This window comes from Paramisgurnus dabryanus, chromosome 2, assembly GCF_030506205.2.
Source record: "Paramisgurnus dabryanus chromosome 2, PD_genome_1.1, whole genome shotgun sequence".
Classification (NCBI taxonomy): Eukaryota; Metazoa; Chordata; class Actinopteri; order Cypriniformes; family Cobitidae; genus Paramisgurnus; species Paramisgurnus dabryanus.
Genome location: NC_133338.1, coordinates 54,354,193 through 54,366,501, shown reverse-complemented (window position 1 = coordinate 54,366,501; position 12,309 = coordinate 54,354,193). Strand labels below are relative to the sequence as shown.

Sequence of the window (12,309 nt, the reverse complement as noted above, 5' to 3'; positions counted from 1 at the left end):
TTCTTTGGCACCTTTAAAGGCACGATATGTAGGATTTTCAACCACTAGAGGTCGATATTACACAATAACAAAAGTCGAAAATGAATGTAATATGAAATTCGCTGTTCATGTTCACAGATAAAGTAAAGAATTAATGTTTTTTTAAATCAAATTATTTAATGTCATCGCAATAAACCACCATTTTTGCATTTGTCCACTAATTTCTACAACTGGAAACTGAATATAGCATGGATATTAAGTCTCTAAAACGGTGACAATTACAAGGAGATGAGGGATTTCGCTGGATTTATAAAATCCTTGGGAACTTTTGGGGTAAGGAAACTACATAACTTCATGATATATCACACTGTGCAAGTGATTTTTGCTTATTTTATTTCAAAAATCTTTTATATTGTAGCTTTAACAGCACAAAAGTTTTGCATCAGTGACTGTAGTTAGTTTGGGCATGTAATGAATGTTTTGTTAGATCAAGAAAAAATGTGCAAAACATTTTATTCATAAATGTGTGACATATTTATTTGCCTTAATTTCATTCCTGTGGTTTTAAGTTTCTTTATTTTGAATATAAGATCTGGCTTGTAAACGTAAATCATATAATAATATTTATGAAGAGCAATGCTGCATTATGCATTTACACATGAGCTATCAAAATGGACCAATGTGAAATCTTTACTGTTCTGTTGTTAGTTTGTGTGTTTGTTTAGTTGCTTGATGTTTTTGGTATTGATGTGCATTTTTCTTTTATTTTTATACAGTTGACCTCTTATTTAAAGGGCCTGAACTTTAGCCAAACTGGATGTGTCACATATATCAAAACCTTTATTTTAAACGTTTTATTACGTTTATTATTTCTGAGTTTTATCTTGTTATTTTCATTTTTATTATGTTTACATGTTGTAGTAAAAATTGCAGAAGACTTTTGATTTGATTGGAACTGCATAAAACAAACATCACCAAATAAATCATCCTAAAAACATGTTATTATTTTCAAGCTTCATTGCAATCCCCTATAAAGCAATCCTAGTCGAGTTTTCCCCAGAATTTTCCCTGCAGTTTTTTGCACATCAGGCGCGCACACGGCTGTATACAGGAGCGCGCTCGCACGGTGACATCAGACGCGCTGGAGCATCTGCGTCATCTGAACTAACCGCTGTTAATATTACAACAACATCTAAAATACAGCCAACTACACCAGCTGATTTGCCCAAATACACATCCAGAGACGAGTCAAACATCGGACGCGCTGTGACGCGTTGCAGGTGAGTGCGCATCATTCCGGCCAGTCGTCGCGTTTATATCGGTGCCATACCACAGCATACGGTTTCGCTGGTAATGCAATGTAACTATTGATTGCGGTTAATCTACTGAGTTATGTTGTCATTTTATTCTGTATTCAGTATAGACATCATGCACTTATAGTCTTTGTGCGTTAAAGAAATAAACGAGACATTACATACGTAAACAATCTATTATTTACAGTATTAATGTTTGTTATAAATGTTGGCGATCATATATTTGATGAATGTATATGATGCCACGTGCATCCGTGGCCCACTTGCTCATCTGTGATGCACACAAACACACCCGCAGTGATGCGCAAAAGCAGTTTCTTTATGCGCCTATTTAATGAAATCTTATGTCTTGTTCCTGTTTATTTCTGTCTGTGTTCCTGTAGAAAATCGATCCTCTGTGTCTGAAACAGGATCATCATCATTATGTCACTGTATCCTTCTCTGGAAGACATGAAGGTGGATAAGTTCATCCAGGTTGGTCATGCATATTTTCTCTCGCCCTAATGCATAATTGGTCTAATTATGTTTTATTTACAAAATAACTATATATTTTAAGTATTGTATTGCATTGCTTTGAGCAGAATGCACAAATGTTTTCTGCTTTTACAATAGAAACTTCATACAAACATACAATGAGCAAAGAAGTATTTGTGCAATTGCATTTTAATAACCCGTGTTCAACTGTAAGAACCTTTAACATCCACTGAACCTTTTGTTAAAGGATTAGTCTATTTAAAAAAAAAAAAATCCAGATTATTTACTCACCACCATGTCATCCAAAATGTTAATGTCTTTCTTTGTTCAGTCGAGAAGAAATTATGTTTTTTAAGGAAAACATTCCAGGATTTTTCCCATTTTAATAGACTTTAATGGACCCCAACACTTAACAGTTTTAGTGCAGTTTAAAATTGCAGTTTCAACTGACTCTAAACGATCTCAACCGAGGCATAAGGGTCTTATCTAGCGAAACGATTGTCATTGTTAACAAGAAAAAAAAGCACTTCTCATCTATCTCCGGTCCTGTGATGCGCCAGCACGACCTCACATAATTGCGTAATAACGTGGAAAGGTCATGTGATACATATTTGAAGCGCACATTTGCGCAACATTTTAAACAATAAACTGACACATAGACATTAATTAGCATCATTCGACAAACAACAACGTCGGAACGGTCCTCTTTCTCCACACTTGTAAACACTGGGGCGTAGTTTCGCATACGTCCTTGGTGACCTCTTGACGTGATGACAAATTACGTGAGGTCACGCTGGCGCGTCACATGACCAGAGAAAGACGAGAAGTTGTGGTTTAAAAGTGCATATTTTTTATTTTTCTTGTCAAAAATTACAATCGTTTCGCTAGATAAGACCCTTATGCCTAGTTTGGGATCGTTTAGAGCCCTTTGAAACTGCAATTTTAAACTGTTAACTGTTGGGGTCCATTAAAGTCCATTAAAATGAGAAAAATCATGGAATGTTTTCCTCAAAAAACACAATTTCTTCTCAACTGAACAAAGAAAGACATCAACATTTTGGATGACATGGTGGTAAGTAAATTATCTGGATTTTTTTTAAGAAAATTGACTAATCCTTTAAATAAAACTTTATTTGTAAGGTTCTTCAGACTATAAAGAGGTAAGAATGTTGCCTATACGGTTTTTTGGGAAATAATTGTTCTTCTGTGACATTGCAGTGTAGACCTCTTTTATTATTAAAAATGTAAGTGTTCAATAGTTTGAAATTAACAAAACATGTAAACATAATGTTTAAATGACTTAAATCTATTTCTAACTATAAAGAATGATAAAGTTTAATGTTTATTTCCTGTAGTCACAGAACACACCCACCGCCAGCCCGTCAAAAGCTTTACCTCTTCCTGAACCTTCCAGGACCCAGAATGAGCTCAGCATCACTTGCTATGATGAGTCAAAAACTGAAGAGATGGGTAAGAATCAGTCATAGGTGACTGTGATATTTATATATATCTTACAGCAGACACACTGTCAGCAAAAAATGTCACTGGGGCGGTGCCCTTCTAAAAAGGTCCTGATACCTTTTAGGTACAGATATGTAGGCTATACATTTGGTACCTCTGAGATGCTGATATGAACTCTTTGTTTAGGTACATCAGGCAGGCTGTACCCTGAGCTGAATGAGTTTATGGGTCTTAATCTCAGTGCAGACGCTCTACACAGTCTTTCATCTTCTGTCCTCGACCAGACCAGTGGGGTGAGAGACGAAACAAAATAGTACTATAAGTAAAGTTTTTAGTTAAAGACCACAAACTCTTTGGACAGTTACTTGAGCAATGTTTTGGTCTGTCTTAAGTATGTATAAAATATAACCACTTTAAATAAGAACTTAATATTTTCAGTTTGGTAGACTAGTCAAATAAAATTACCAGCATTGCATGACTAAACAAATTTAGGTTGGATGAATACATTTTTTTAAGATAACTCATACGTCTCACTGCATCAAGTTACCTTGTTTTTTTACATTCTCATTTATCCTAATCCTGAAATGCTTTTTCTAGGCTCTCAGTGTCCGCACATCTGGGACGAGCTGGGCGGCAGCACCTTTAACAGGAAGTGACATGGGCGTAAAGAGGGCGGAGATTCAGCATGGCGTGCGGGAGGTGGTGCTTTGTAAAGACATGGATGGGAAGATTGGTCTCCGTCTTAAAGCCATTGACAATGTATGTAGCTGTAATGTTACAAGCTTTTAAACCATTAAGCCAGAAAGATCTATCAAAAAACTTGACGCAAATATGCGAACACAGATGGAGGTTGTTGACATAAGGTGTAGTATATAGAAATGATAGCAAATGCTAACTGTGGGTTTTCTGAAAAGTTTTAGCCAATCAAAATGCTTAAAAGGGGACATATCATGATTTTTCTATGTTTAAGTTCTATAATTGGGCTAAAAAAATATCAACCCAGTAACTTAGTTTTGGTAAACTATTCTCTGCAAGCATGAGAAAAAATAGGTCATTGAAATTTGGCTCCCCTTGTGATGTCAGAAGGGGATAATACCGCCCCGTTATCTGCACTATTCAACCGCGACTCTGTCATTTAGTGCATTTGCATTTTATAGGACACACCCAAAAACAGCACAGTTTTGCTCACACCTACAAAGTGGCAATTTAAACATGCTATAATAAATGATCTATGATATTTTAAGCTAAAACTTCACATTTTACTCTGGAGACACCAAAGTCTATTTGCCTTTAAGCAACCCATATACATATGTGTCATTGCATAGGTGGGAAGCATAGGTGTCATTGATGCTGGGGACGCTGGGGACATGTCCCCACCACTTTTTGAAATGGCTGTTTTTTAGGGGTGCTTAACGATTAATCGCGATTAATCGATAGCAGAATAAAAGTTTTTGTTTACATCATATATGTGTGTGAACTGTGTATAATAATTATGTATATATAAATATGCACACATGCATGTATAATTATAAGAAAAAAATATATTTATATATTAGGTATTTATATTTATATATAATATAAATTATAAATAAATATACAAATGTATATACACATGTAAAGATTTCTTAAATATATACATGCATGTGTGTGCATTTATTTATACAAAGTTATTATATACAGTTCACACAAATATATGATGTAAACAAAAACTTTTATTCTGCTATCGATTAATCGCGATTAATCGTTAAGCACCCCTAATTTTGTTAAAATGTTCTGAAAAATCAAACAATACCTGTGCGACTTACACTGCAAAAATGACTTTCTTACTTAGTATTTTTGTCTTGTTTTCAGTAGAAATATCTAAAAAATCTTAAATCAAGATGCTTTCTTTTAAAGAGCAAACTGACCTAAGAAAATAAGTCTAGTTTTTAGACAGAAAAATATACAATTTAAGTGAATTTGTGATTAAAACAAGCAAAAATATCTGCCAATGGGGTGAGAAAAATATTTGATATTGTTTTCACACCCCATTGGCAGATAATTTAGCTTGTTTTAACTAGACTTATTTTCTACATCTTGATTTAAGAATTTTTTGATATTTCTACTGAAAACAAGACAAAAATACTAAGTAAGAAAGTCATTTTTTGCAGTGTACACTGCAAAAAATGATTTTCAAGAAAAAAAATTCATAGTATTTTTGTCTTGTTTTCAGTTAAAATATCTAAAAAATTCTAAGATTAAGATAAATTAAGTCTAGTTTTTAGACCAAAAATATCAAATTTAAGTGATTTTGAGCATAAAACAAGCAAAAAAATCTGCCAATGGGGTAAGCCAATTTTTCTTGAATTTAGGGTTTAAGAAAAATGTTGATATTTTTTTTCTTACCCCATTGGCAGGATGTTTAATACACAAAATCACTTAAATTTGATATTTTTGCTCTAAAAACGAGACTTATTTTCTTGGGTCATTTTGCTTATCAAGAAAAAGCTTCTTAATTTAAGAATTTTTAGATATTTTTTACTGAAAACAAGACAAAAATACTAAGAACATTTTTTCTTGAAAATAATTTTTTGCAGTTTATGACTGGTTTTGTGGTGCAGGGACACATTTTGCGTTGTGTGCTTTTGTGTGTTTTCTTTAACATATGTAATGAATTTCATTATAATCATTGACTTTACGTGCTGCTGTTTTATGCAGTATGGTGCTTTGGCACTGTTCGGTTGTTGTAGGGACTGTTATATGTGCAATCGACATTGTTGAGGGTTTTATGCTGAGTATTTTTAGCCTACGCCAATTTTTGATGCGCAGTTATTCAATATTTTTTATTTTTCCCGTCCTGCTGTAATGTTTTTTCATCTGATCTTTTGTCCGCACCACTTTTCAACACAAACTGATGCCCCTGTCAATTTGAAATGTATAGAAAAGTGTCATCTAGAAGTGTTTGCATACTTGTGTACAGTCAACAGTACATCTAGCCTAAGTATAAAATAAATGTAATTAATAGTTAATCTAATAATGTGTTTGTGTTTCAGGGTGTGTTTGTGCAGTTGGTGCAGTCGAACACTGCAGCTGCGTTGGGTGGACTGCGTTTTGGCGATCAGATTTTGCAGATCAACGGTGAATCGTGTGCCGGCTGGAGCAGTGAGACGGCACACAAAGTGCTGAAGAATGCCAACCCAGAACGCATTACTCTGGTGGTGCGAGACAGGTACACACAAACACAGCATACATGGAGCATTACTGCAGGTCTGCTGTTTTATTCATGAGGATCAGAAGCTTCAGATTGAATTATTGATGAAGAGATCAGACACAGGAGGATGTGCTGCTGAGTTTTAACTTTACCACCAAACCAGTTGTGTTTCAATGCTCAAACTACTTTACTGGAAATGGTCATCCTTACAAAGGAAACAACATAAGATCATATAAAAGCAGTGGAATTGGGTTAATGACAAAAACGACTTTAAAGTCTGATATTAAATGATTTTTTTCAATTTGTGATATTAACAACCAAACACCAAAAATATCAAAATAATAATAATATCAAAATATTAAGAAAAACAGGCAGGATTCTCTGCTTATAAACGCTGGGCGTGACCACCGTGTCCTCTGTCGGCACTAAAACCACAGCCACTTGCTGGAGAGCTGCCGTCTCTCTTAACTTTCAAATACTGCTATAACCAGTGCGCCATCGAGTCAGTGTTTAAGCCCTGCCCAAATAATCCTGAACACAGAAATATGGAAAAACTTTTTATTGACAATGTGTTTTAGCAATACATTTATTATGTGTATGACTTACGATTTAAATGTGTTTGATGAAATGGTCTAACATTTGTTGTACCACCTGAAAGAAAATATTATTCGACCCATGATAGGGCTGCATAACGATTAATCGCGATTAATCGTTTGCAGAATAAAAGTTTTTGTTTACATCATATATGTGTGTGTACTGTGTATGATAATTATGTATAAATAAATATACACATGCATGTATAATTTTAAGAAAAATATATTTATAGATTAAATATTTATATATAATATAAATTATATATAAATATAAAAATGTATATACACATGTAAATACGCCTTAAATATCTACATGCATGTGTATTTATTTATGCATAATTATTATACACAGTACACACACATATATGATGTAAACAAAAACTTGTATTCTGCAAACGATTAATCGCGATTAATCGTTATGCAGCCCTAAATGACACTAAAGTAGCTATTTATCAGTATTTAAGACAAATCTACAAACCTTTTCATTCAGCCAGAAGGATCATTTGGGGTCCTCTGAATGATTCAGTAATAATTTTATAGTTACTACCTGTTAACTTTTTAGTAAATGGCCCGTGTTTGCGGTTGCACCACCCTGACATTTAAGAACATCCAAGTTTTTCATCTTCTTTTCAACATCTTTATGATACTTGTGAAAGTTGTTTATAGGAAAGGTTGTACAATAATGTACAATAATGCCACAGTCTCTTATTTTGAATTTTTTTGTATTTTAAACACCATTTTTTAAACATTTGTCTTAATCTGTTCATTTATTCGGACAGTTGCACCGCTGCCAATTTACAAGTTTAAGATACCAAAAATAATATTATTTAAAAAAAAAAATTTAAACTAGGGCTGTCAAAATTAACACAATAGACGGTTTCATCGGACGCACGTGATACATGTCTGGATCCGAACCTTACTTCCGGTTTCGGTTTTTAATGGTCTGACTATTTGCTAAACTGATCTCTTGTACAAATGCCTCGTCGAAAATAACAAATGTTTTGGTTTCCTAGGTAATCTATGTGTTGTTTTTTTGCTTGTTATATAAATAAACTACGTTGAAAGAACTTTGTTGTTATTTATTCTTAGCGGAGTTTACCGGAAGTAAAGTGCGGAACGCGACAGCCGCTTGTTTATGTTGTTACTGCTGAAACGGTCTATAATGTAAATTAATTTCAACAACACTATTTTTTTACAATTAACTCAACGTGACGTTTCTGACCCTAGGCCTAGCCGTTGTTGGATAAATTGAGATGCAGCCTTAGACAGTAAATAGTCATCAAACGTCTAAAATAATGTTTATTTGAAAGTTTTCCGAGAGGTGTACCGTCCTAAATGCTTAACTAATACAAAGATGCGCGTCCATCCACATGCGCGTCTGAGATTTTGGTTTTAAAACATGCAGGAATTTGTAAATAAAGTGCAGGACTTGCTTGATGTTAAAAGGGTTATTAAGAGACATGTGCTGACTGACAAATCTGAAGCATGCACACAGATGCACGAGATGCCGATATAGACCCTTTCAGCAGTAACAACATAAACAAGCGGCTGTCGAGGTCCGCACGTAACTTCCGGTAAACTCCGCTAAGAATAAATAACAACAAAGTTCTTAAAACGTAGTTTATTTATATAACAAGCAAAAAAACAACACATAGATTACCTAGGAAACCAAAACATTTGTTATTTTCGACGAGGCATTTGTACAAGAGATCAGTTTAGCATATAATCAGACCATTAAAAAAACGAAACCGGAAGTAAGGTTCGGATCCAGACGTGTATCACGTGCGTCCGATGAAACCGTCTATAAACACAGAATTACAGTTTTTAAAATATCTATTATTATTTCTGCCAAATGCATAAATGTAAGATGTAAATGTATTGTTGATTTAGTATAAATGTATCAGTAAATGATATTGGACATACATTTTTACTTTAAAGCAACCAAATGTGTTTACCAGTTAAAGGCGGGGTGCCTAATTTTTGAAAAACACTTTGGAAAAGGGAGTCGGGCCGACTACCAAAACACACTTGTAAGCCAATCAGCAGTAAGGGGTGTGGGTTGCGTATGTGTGGGGCGGGTCTATCAAAAGAAGGTCCAGATTCTATTGGGGTTGGGGCGTGTTTGTTTAGGAGATTTCAAATGTTTACACTGGCTTTCAGAGATCATGCACCCCGCCTTTAACAGGTTTTTATTTAAGAAATGACATTTTTAATTTAATGCTTAAGCAACCCTTTATAAATGGAAGGACTTCTTGTTATGTTGAAAACACCAGAGGTCAAATGATGTGAATATAATTCATTTAGCTATTTGGATGAGCGACTGTCTGATACATTATTCGTCTTACTGTTGTTCGCTGGTTAGCTTACTTGGCTGATATTGAAGAGGTACAGTATTGCAGTAGCAGTGTCAATGTACGGTCTAGGTGTTTCTATGTCTATGGTAAAATACACTAGCGTGTGTGTGTCTTTATGATAAACGTAGCAGCGTTGAAAAACCCCATCACTGTTTGCAGGCCAATGGAGAGAACAGTTACTCTACACAAAGACATGAACGGACAGCTGGGATTCCTCTTTAAAAAAGGAAAAATCACAGCGATAGTAAAGGACAGTTCGGCGGCACGAAACGGCCTCCTCACCGATCATCAGATCTGTGAGATCAACGGCCAGAACATCATCGGACTGAAGGTAAAAACTGCTTTTGCATTTTGCTTTTGCTCTTAGTGCAACGGATGAACAAAATGTTTCATCGCAACACACACAGGTGACTTGTGAGCTGTAAAAGATTTGATTTAAATTTGGGCTTTGTTTCTTGTCCTTTATTAGGACCCACAAATCACAGACATCCTTAATTCCAGCGGGAGTGTTGTCACGGTAACGGTGATGCCAGTGGTCATCTTTGAACACATGATGAAAAGGTATGGAAAATAAACTACGGATGGACAAAACCCCGTGCCAGTCATGGCTCTATTCATTTCACTTGACTAAAAGACTCTTTGTTTCTTTTTTCTCTTTCATGCTTTACTTCCCCTCACAAATGTGTTCTTAACATTTGACATGGCTTTACTCTTTTCATTCCCTCTGTCTCTACAGGATGTCCACCAGTATTGTGAAGTCATTAATGGATCACTCAATCCCTGAGGTGTGATGTGCTTCCGATCGGACCGTACAGCCGAGCGTGAGGTCACAGTCTAGAGGCGTTGTGTTTGGTCTGCAGCACAAGTGCGGTTGTTTGTGTTTGCAGTCGTGTGTGATTTTGCGTGTGTGAGAGAGCGTTAACCGGTAGACAAACAGATGAAAGGAAACATACAGTAACAGTTTTTTGTTTAAGCTTAAAATGAAAATTTGGTCATGTAGCCTACTCTTCCTCATGTACTTGCAAATCTGTATGACCTTCATGATAAACAAACAGAAATTTGTGTGCTGTTTGGCACTAAAAATGACAAAAAAGCCTCAAAAAAGCTTTATTTTCTCAGATGCAAAACCCTCTAAGTGCATCTGGCAGCATCTGGCTCTTATTTTTAGGTTTAGTAATTTCGCTTTAATGGCAGTGAAAGGTTATTAGTCAGTTATTTTAAAGTAATTTAGTCATTTCATTGGTATTTAACAAATTTCACTGTTTTTTAATGCAAAATCCTCTAACCCTCTTTTTTGGCAAAAACCTCTACTTGTAAAAAAAATGAAGAAACTGAAGCAAGGGCGCTGTAATGCATGTGGCTGCTACATTCAGGCTGTATTCAGGTCCAAGTACTCACAACAGACCCAAATTTGGCAATAACAATGACAAGGTTATTAGTCAGTAATTTATACGTCTTTTTTCATTGGTATTTAACTAATTTTACTGTCTTTTGCTGCAAAACCCTCTTAAATGCATGCAAAAATTTCCACTTCTAAAAAAAGTCTCCAGTCACTCTTTTCTGAATAGGTATAAATATATATTCGATAAACCTTTCTCCTTTAATCTGTAAAAAAAATTGTTGGCCTCAAAACGGGATTAAGCGTATTTATTTATTGAACACACAAAACATCCCAGGAGCATTCGGTCAATATCATCATCTCATTTTTGACGGAGGTAGGATTTAGTGGTTTTTGCATTTGAGCTCCTCGCATGCATTTATTTTCGATAAAGCAGCTTTGAAACAATATGCAAAAACGCTATGCAAATAAAATTGAATTGAACTGAATCGAAGCCATTTGCAATATAGAGTCATGGGATAGCATTAAAAAACCTGGCTGGAATTATTGGCATTTGTGGATCCCAATATCATCAACATGAAAATCACAGAGGTTTGGAAAGACATGAGTGAGGTAATGATGATGCTTTTATTTTGGGGTGAACGGTTTCTTTTTAAATCATACTGTGTGTAAAGCCTAAAGCTTTTTTTAGTGTCTTTCAAAACATCTCACAAAAGAAATTCTCATCAAAATATATAACAACTTTCTGACTTATAAATGATAATAATAATGCAGACACAATATCAGTTTGAAAGCCATTGAAAACTATGCACTGCTGAAAGAGTTGCGTATAAAGATAGTGCAGAAGTTTTGTATTTGTGCTGCGGTATTAAAGGAGTAGTCTACTAGATGGGGCCCATTGACTTACCATAGTTTTTTTTTTCCTGCTATAAAAACTAAATGGACCCCATCTTTAAAGTGGACTACTCCTTTAAGATGCTCTCAGGCTTTTGTTTATTTGTGTGTTTTGTACACAATACAGTAGATTGCTTTCCTCTGAATCTCTTCTTAATTTATCCCAACGCATTGCCTCTGCAGACCTACAGATGGGCAACACGATGCTTAACTTATACCCATACTTTTCATGCTGTATTTGCTTTAATTTGGTTGCTGGATGAATATTGCGATAACGTTATATTTTATTGTTGCAACCTGCACTCAGGTCAATCCTGCAGGGAAAATAAGTGTGAGAGAAACCCCAAAGAAAAGGGGGGTTTATCATTCATGTTGTGGAGACACAGCAATGCACCAGACCTCACTTGATCTCTCTTTCTATCTATGGTCAACAACACCATTAAGTCTCCTAAAGACTGTTAGTAGGTTTACAATCCATCATGTTTCAAGACTTACGGCTGCATAAATGAAACCTGTGATACCCCACAATCCTGTGCATGCATTTAAAAGCACATTTTCTGTGTGTATATCATACTTTGATGTGCAATGTACAAACTTAACCTTTCTTTTCAATAGTGACAAATAAACATCATTTGATCTTATGGTCAACTTGAAATCAGTATTTTCTTTGTTTACTTACTACTACTCACTGTAATATAAAGTATGTAGTCGA

The 12,309-nt window shown here is 35.0% G+C and overlaps 1 protein-coding gene across 2 annotated transcripts; it reads left to right on the top strand.

The window, feature by feature from the left end:
- Positions 1 to 1,046: 1,046 nt before the first annotated feature.
- sdcbp (syndecan binding protein (syntenin)) lies at positions 1,047 to 10,888 on the top strand. 2 transcript variants are annotated; one of them, XM_065261776.2, is made up of 9 exons: positions 1,047 to 1,259; positions 1,661 to 1,766; positions 3,122 to 3,236; positions 3,414 to 3,520; positions 3,825 to 3,986; positions 6,260 to 6,435; positions 9,524 to 9,695; positions 9,834 to 9,925; positions 10,101 to 10,888. In XM_065261776.2, the coding sequence occupies exons 2-9, from the start codon at positions 1,716 to 1,718 to the stop codon at positions 10,153 to 10,155; spliced, it is 930 nt and encodes a 309-aa protein (XP_065117848.1). In that variant the 5' UTR covers positions 1,047 to 1,259; positions 1,661 to 1,715; the 3' UTR covers positions 10,156 to 10,888. The 2 variants fall into 2 exon arrangements, with proteins under 2 accessions (XP_065117848.1, XP_065117847.1); XM_065261775.2 differs by having other exon boundaries at positions 1,048 to 1,259; positions 1,676 to 1,766.
- Positions 10,889 to 12,309: the final 1,421 nt, after the last annotated feature.

Coding starts and splice junctions, on each gene's coding strand:
- sdcbp (XM_065261776.2), top strand. CDS start 1,716: ATGTCACTGTATCCTTCTCTGGAAGACATGAAGGTGGATAAGTTCATC. Junction 3,987..6,259: donor GTCTTAAAGCCATTGACAAT/GTATGTAGCTGT, acceptor TTTGTGTTTCAG/GGTGTGTTTGTGCAGTTGGT. Junction 9,926..10,100: donor TTTGAACACATGATGAAAAG/GTATGGAAAATA, acceptor CTGTCTCTACAG/GATGTCCACCAGTATTGTGA.